At 36.2% G+C, this 8,065-nt stretch overlaps 1 protein-coding gene across 2 annotated transcripts in view; it reads right to left on the bottom strand.

The window, feature by feature from the left end:
• Positions 1 to 4,649: 4,649 nt before the first annotated feature.
• The window catches only part of NNT (nicotinamide nucleotide transhydrogenase), a 124,852-nt gene continuing 121,436 nt past the window's right edge, over positions 4,650 to 8,065 (bottom strand). For both annotated transcript variants that reach the window (XM_010588132.2, XM_064271802.1), the window contains exons 21-22: positions 6,809 to 6,924; positions 4,650 to 5,073 (exon numbers count right to left, since the gene is read on the bottom strand). In XM_010588132.2, coding sequence (XP_010586434.1) covers positions 4,924 to 5,073; positions 6,809 to 6,924 — 266 coding nt within the window. In that variant the 3' untranslated portion in view covers positions 4,650 to 4,923. The remainder of the gene's footprint in view (positions 5,074 to 6,808; positions 6,925 to 8,065) is intronic.

Raw genomic sequence — 8,065 nt, 5'->3', positions numbered from 1 at the left:
AGAAATGGAAAACAAGAGTTTGAGGTTGCAATCTTCCGCATGTGCAACTACTTTACATAGAAAGAGGCAGGCATACGCTCTGACAATCAACATGAGAGAGATGTAGTATCTCCCTACCACTTAAGAGTTCAATCTTTTATGGTTCACCGTAATCATACCTATCCTGTATGATTTCCTACTATTCCCTAAAACAAACTACATATCCACTATGATACAACCATCTTTTTTCTACCACTATCTTAATCGTTATATGTAAAGGTTTCAAGTATTGGTCACTCTAATTACAGTCTTATCATCCACATCACTATTTTACCAGCATCCAAAAAATTTCCATCCAGCATTACAATGTGCATCATGTTAAATGTCTAAAATCATTTCAATGGTGAAGAAAAGTTTAATTCCTTAGCCCAATATGTAACTTCTCTTCATAAAATAGTTACTTATGATATTACTTAAGAGATAAGAGTTTAAGAATGGTAATCTTGAGTGCTTCAAAATTCAAATGTGACCATTTCTGCTGCTTTTACTAAACCAACACTTTAAAACTTTCACTTAGAAAACTTTTTTTTCCTCCTTGTTAATTAATCTAATTCTTCTTTCCCCTGAAAGTCTAAGAGCAGCTGGATTATGCAAGTTGCTGCCACTGGAGTAGAGGGTTTTTTTTGTTTTTTGTTTTTGTTTTTTACCATTCTGACTGAATAATATCTGTTGGCAAAGATTCTCAAAAGCTGGCAAGTGCTATAGATTAGATATTTGGACTATTCTCCTCAGCTATACAAAAGAGTTGTCCAATGTCCCAGCACTAAAACGCACAAAACTTATGCCTTAGGGAACTAGAAAATTTGCCTCCATATTAGGTGAACGTATGGGTTGTGACTTATTAATTATATAAAGCTTTGGGATCAAATTGAGCTAAGCCCTAAAACTGGCTGATATATAATATAGCCCATATTTGTGTTGGATGAGAGAACATAGCAATATCTAAAAGTTAGAGTCATGACCTGCATGGGATTAGAAAGGCCAAGACCCTCTTTTCAGATTCATTACCAAGGTAAACCAAACCAAACCAGGTGCCATCAAGTTGATTCCAACTCACCGCAACCCCATGTTTTTCAGAGTAGAACTGTGATCCATAGCGTTTTCAACAGCTGTGATCTTTCAGAAGTAAATCACCAGGGCTCTGGTGCTCAGATGAATTCAAATAGCCAACCTTTCAGTTAGTAGCTGGCACCACCCAGGGAGTCAACTGAAATTCCCTCAGTTTTCTCTTTTGCTGCATGAAAAAACTAGTGCTGTCTATGCCAATCCCTAGAAGAAAAAAAAAAAAAAAAAGATTCTATCTAGAATGATAAAGAGGTTCTATGTACCAAAAAAATGTTTTAAAAAATTAAAATCAGGAAAAGAATACACACATACACACACACACACATATTTGGGGCATTCTTTACTTAGATGAGTAAACACAAACTCCCAATTTAAGACAAACTGTTGTTGTTAGGTGCCGTCGAGTCGGTTCCCACTCATAGCGACCCTATTATGCACAACAGAATGAAACACTCCCCGGTCCTGCACCATCCTTATAATCATTGTTATGCTTGAGCTCATTGTTGCAGCCACTGTGTCAATCCACCTCGTTCAGGGTCTTCCTCTTTTCCACTGACCCTGTCCTCTGCCAAGCATGATGTCCTTCTCCAGGGACTGATCCCTCCTGACAACATGTCCAATGTATGTAAGATGCAGTCTCGCCATCCTTGCTCCTAAGGAGCATTCTAGCTGCACTTCTTCCAAGACAGATTTGTTCATTCTTTTGGCAGTCCATGGGATATTCAATAGTCTTCGCCAACACCACAATTCAAAGGCGTCAACTCTTCTTCGGTCTTCCTTATTCATTGTCCAGCTTTCACATGCATGTGATGTGATTGAAAATACCATGGCTTGGATCAGGCACACCTTAGTCTTCAGGGTGACATCTTTGCTCTTCAACACTTTGAAGAGGCCCTTTGCAGCAGATTTACCCAATACAATGTGTCTCCTGATTTCCTGACTGCTGCTTCCAAGGCTGTTGATTGTGGATCCAAGTAAAATGAAATCCTTGACAACTTCAACCTTTTCTCCGTTTATCATGATGTTGCTCATGGGTCCAGTTGTGAGGATTTTTGTTTTCTTTATGTTGAGGTGTAATCCATACTGGAGACTGTAGTCTTTGATCTTCATCAGTAATTGCTTGAAGACCTCTTTGCTTTCAGCAACCAAGGTTGTGTCATCTGCATAACGCAGGTTGTTAATGAGTCTTCCTCCAATCCTGATGCCCCGTTCTTCTTCATATAGTCCAGCTTCTCGGATTATTTGCTCAGCATACAGATTAAATAGGTATGGTGAAAGAATACAACCCTGACGCACACCTTTCCTGACTTTAAACCGATCAGTATCCCCTTGTTCTGTCCGAACAACTGCCTCTTGATCTATGTAAAGGTTCCTCATGAGCACAAGTGTTCTGGAATTCCCATTCTTCACAGTGTTATCCATAGTTTGTTATGATCCACACAGTCGAACGCCTTTGCATAGTCAATAAAACACAGACAAAATAGAAAATAAAAACTTGTTGTCATTGAGTTGATTCCAACTCATAGCAACCATATAAGACACAGTGGAACTGTCCCATAGGTTTCCAAGGCTGTTAATTTGTACAGAAGCAAACTGCCATATCTTTCTCCCACAGAGCAGCTAGCATGTTCGAACTGCCAACCTTTCAGTTAGCAGGTGAGTGCTTAACCACTGTGCCACCAGGGCTCCTTATGAGAATATAAAGGATGGTTAATAAGACTTAAAGACAAATCAACATTAGCATGTCACTATCTAAAGCATAATTCCTTTTTAGGTACCAGATTGTAGGATACAACGGTTTAAAAAAAAATTATAACTGAAGAGTAAAAAGATATAATGAATAACATAAAAATAAAAATAAGTCATATCTACCAGTTGTATGAGTTATCAAAAATGGAGAAATCAAAAAATAGGACAGATGAAAACAATTGTTTTTAAACTTTGCAATAATAAATAATCCCAAAAAACCAACATTTTGGAGTATTTTAAAAATTATGTCTCCAAAAACTCCTTTAAATATCATAGCCAATAAAGTAAAATAAAATGTGAGCATAAATTTTCAATTCAAATAACACAATTGGAAGAAAGACATTATCCTAAATAGATTCATAGAAAAAATTTTTTTACTAAAACAAAAGCCAGCTAGTGAGTCCAAGTATGATTATTTTTACTTTAATTTGAATGTGGGAGCTATCGGAAGAACAACAAAAAAATTCCAAGTTACTGCTTTCCAGATATACCTACAACAACCGTGAGAGAAGGGAAAGGACATGAATAAAGATACTGCTTACTTTCTCATAATAGAACTTTCATGATAAAATTCAGTCCTGAGGTTATTAGTGACCTGAGATCCATTAACGAATTACGTGTATCACTAAAAAATTTAAAAGCAGTCTTTCTTGCTTTAAAATACACACAGGCACACACGCACACACACACATTCTGCTTTGAATCTCAGGCACAGCAAAAGAGAGTTGGTTACGAAACCAACAGATACTGAGTTGAAAATTGAGCAAAAAGGGATATTACAGTAAAAAATATTATACCAGCTATTTCTTTTTCTCGTTTAGAGATGGTCTTATTGTTATTGTTTAATTATCTTGAGAAAATTAGTACCAAATTAATTATATAGAGAGACAGATATTCTAAGTGTACATCACACATTCACCATATATAGAGAGCATATACAGAGCACAGCAGCAAAATTATGAAGAAAATCTAGACTTACTACAAAAAGGCATGATCTTTACTGGCGCTCAGATAAACAAAGAGGTAGCTAAAAAATTGCCACCATTTCTCTCAAATGTCATCAGTTACATAAGACCTCAAGATACACTCTAATTTGAAAAATCCACTCTATTTTGAAAAATCTCCTGAACAATTAAAACAGATTAATTTCATCTATTTCATAGTTGCAAGTCTTCCCCAGATGTTAATAACAGGCAGCACTATTCAATTTTAGCCTTTTGTCACCAGAGACAATTGCTACATGACTCTGTAAGTATGATGAATCATTTTATTAGTCAAATATTTGAATTCCACTCAAGTGTACTTAATAAAACAGCACTATACACATAAATTGAAATTTAAGATAAGATCTCTTATTGGAAATGGTGTTTTCAAAAAAACAACTAATAATGATTTCAAATTACATCTTTCATTGGTGTGCTAATGAAAATTCAAAGAATGATTTAATTGTTTCCAGCATCTCTGAAAGGTTATCTAGTCCTTTAATGTATTAAAATAGAAGTAATAAAATATACTCCTGAAATCTAGATTCTGAAGTACATATTTGAAACTTGAAACCAATTTGATATGATACAACTATGGTTAAATTGCAAGAAGACAGCTCAGGAGTCAAAAAAGTTTCAAATTAGCTCCATTTGGTGAAAAACCATAAACAGATGCAGGTGCATGTAATGTTTACATTGTGTTAGATTTTTCAAACCCGTGTATAATCTAAGTCCTGAAATCCTGAACATTTAATTTCTGAAAACATTGCTGGCTGAGGAGAAATTAAAAAAAAAAACAAAAAACCAACTAGATTGCATCTAAAATGAGGCTGTATTTTTCTCCTTTTATAAAATATTTTTGATTCAGAGCACAGAAAGACATTGAGAACATTCAATCCCTATTTAAGACTGGGGGATCACTGATCTTGAAAAAACTCCTTTATTGGCTTTGCTTTCTTCAGACTCCTCCTATTCTTCCAAGAGTTCTCCTACAGATGCATATCAGCCATGTACACTGTATACATTATTTGGGTGTTCACACAATTGAAGAGGTGGCTTTGTTAGACAATGGCTTGGCCTTTCATAGTTATTTCTGGTAGGATTCTCTAATTTTTGACTGCAGTGCATCACATGTCTTCTTGGCATCGCCTAGAAGCATGGCGGTGTTAGGTTTGTAGAAGATTGGATTGTCCACTGCAGCATAGCCAACACCCAAAGACCTCTTCATAACAATGACCTAGGAACCAAAGAATAAGTGAGAGAATGTATTTTGCAGACCTGGTTAGGATGCGATAGGCACTCAAATACTGTGCTCACTTTGAACAAGGTAGGTACCACTCCTAATTATGTAATACAGACTTTTAAAATACACAAGGAGTATTTTTAAATGCATGTTTACACTGTATTAACTTCATTTTTTTAAAATGTGTCCATATCCTTCTATCCATTAGAGAAACAAACATGTTAACAACAGTTATCTCTAAATGATGATATTACAAGTGATTATTTTCTTCTCAGGGCCTTTCTCTAGAAAAACTATGTGTAACATTTTCTGATTTGAAAAATAAACATCTTTCTATGAATGTGCTAAAGAGAACAGACTTAATGCAAAAGCTTCCACTTTTTTTTTTTTTTTTTTAAATACTAAAATATATGTAACTGCGTGGGAAAACAGGCCATGTTTCCTACTCTGTCACTTTACAAAGTGTATTATAAAGTTCCAGGACAAAAGCCCATTGGAAACAAAGAGCAATCCAGCCCCTCACAAGGACGGAGCTAATGACAAACTATATGCTCCTATAAAGCAAAACAGAAGGTATAGGTCAATCCATAATACTGATATATACACTTACAATTACACATATTACAGATATCGTTGTCATACTGACTATTAAGTCCAGCCTTAATGAAATGAAAAACCTATGATCTTCTATCCAGAAATGGAACCAGTGCAAATTCATCCCTGCCTTACACAACATTCGTAGTTATGTACTCTGTGAACTTCCAAATACTGATAAATGAGGCAATGATTTTTTATATACACGAGTTATTTCATATCTACTCCCTTACCACAAATACTGTCAGAAGTTTTAAACTCACCATATTTATAATAAAGAGAAACCAAACTAAAGGGGAAATATACATTATGTTATTATGATTTTTAAAATGTAGACACGACCTAGGAGTGGTAAAGAGATGTGCCCACTGCTGGAGCAGAGGAAAATTCACAAGCCTTCATGTTCTCTGAAATCTAGTAATTAGCTTTTTCAGAAGTAACGTGTGTGAGCAAAGCTCACTTGCCTATGCATTAAGTTATTATTTGGGTTTCTAAATCACCTTTCTGAGAGGCACTTCATAAGGACATACAAATTCCCTTTCAAAAAAATAAATGAAAGAAATACGCTCATTTTCGTATACGAAGGCGGTGATGCAGACTCACTGCCCCAGAAGGAAGCCATCAGTTTCACTGGACTGGATCTGGCATTTAGCCTTTTTTCAGCTGTGATTAAAGATTCTGTTAATCCAGTCACATAATCTTATTGGTTCTACATGTGACCAGGGCACATTCACTCAGTTTATCTGATAGCCACAGAACAGAGAGAAGCTGAACATACGGAAAAAAAAACCGTTGCCGTTGAGTAGATTCCGACTCATAGTAACCCTATAGGACAGAGTAGAACTGCCCCACAGGGTTTCCAAGGCTGTAATCTTTACGGAAGAGGACTGTCACATCTTTCTCCCATAGGCAGCTGGTGGGTTCAAACCGCCGACCTTTGGTTGGCAGTTGAACACATTAACCACTGTGCAACCAGGGATCGTTTGGACATAGGGGAACTAAGTCCTAAACATCCTTTAACTTGCTGGGCCTCCTAAAAGGCATCATAATTTCCCATCAAGTAATCAACGAAAGTTCTATGTATGTATTTTAAGTAATCTGACTATTAGAGCAAAATACAAGTCAGCAACTTTACCTGCTTGGATTTCCAGACCTCGAGGACTGGCATGCCTGCAATAATAGAGTTGGGGTCTTCTTGAGCTGCTGAATTAACAGTGTCATTAGCTCCAATTACCAGGACCAAATCAGTGTCTACACAGTAAGAGAAAAAAAGAGAAAATGTAAAACTCAAATGGATCACTTTCACTTCTTTTCAGACAAATTACAGTCATCCAACATTATAATTTTAACAACAAAAAATAATATTTATAGGACACTCACTGGTACACGGTACAAAGAGCTCTATCGAAGACAACTTAGCCAATGTCACACAGCTAAAAAGCAGTAGGTCCTACATGTGAACGTGAGCATTGTCTGTGCTATTATGCTTTCCCCCACAAGCAGATCTACCGAGTCTGAATTTACAGCTTTTATTATTCAAAAATGACCTTGCCAGTTGTACTATTTTTATGAGATTTACATCCCATTTTCAACTTTTATAATGACCACTTAAGATGCCCACCATGTTTAAAAGACAATGGTCTATGAGTCTCTACTGTCTTCAAGCTGTGTCCCTAATTCCTGGAACTGACTATTTCACACATAATTTAGCTGTGAAATTTGAAAAGGGGCACAAAATTAAATGGACTAAATCCTATCTATAAGGACTATCATATAAACTACCTTAGAGCTTTGCCAAAAATGCCATGTGAATCTAGACATGCACACGATTTCATTATTTTCTATAATAAACAATCATTTTTTTAAGTTTACAGTGGATACTTGCCAGAGGGAACAAACATGATCTTGAGCCAAACGTCATTAGCATTCAACATCTACCCAATGACAGCCATAAATTACAGCATCTTATCTACTGATGGAAACCCTAGTGGCATAGTGGTTAAGAGTTCGGCTGCTAACCAAACGGTCCACAGTACAAATCCACCAGGTGCTCCTTGGAAACCCTATGGAGCAGTTCTGCTCTGTACTATAGGGTTGCTATGAGTCAGATTCAACTCAACGGCAATGGGTTTGGGTTTTTTGTTTTCTTTTTTAAATCTACTGAAGTCCTGTCAATTAAAAAAAAAAAACCTACTACATTGAACATGAACTGGTACAACTGGAAACCACTAAAATCTAGATACTAGCAGGTCTCAGATGCTAAATTATCAACAGAAGCAATTTTATAAATGAGGAAACTGAGGTTGAATACCAAGTTTAAGGTTACTAGCTAGTAAGAGTCAGCAGTTAGGTTCCAAATCCAGGTCTACTCAGAGTCTCAATCTCACCGTTA

The sequence above is a fragment of the Loxodonta africana genome, chromosome 2 (assembly GCF_030014295.1).
Source record: "Loxodonta africana isolate mLoxAfr1 chromosome 2, mLoxAfr1.hap2, whole genome shotgun sequence".
Lineage (NCBI taxonomy): Eukaryota > Metazoa > Chordata > Mammalia > Proboscidea > Elephantidae > Loxodonta > Loxodonta africana.
This window is presented reverse-complemented; position numbering and strand designations above follow the sequence as displayed.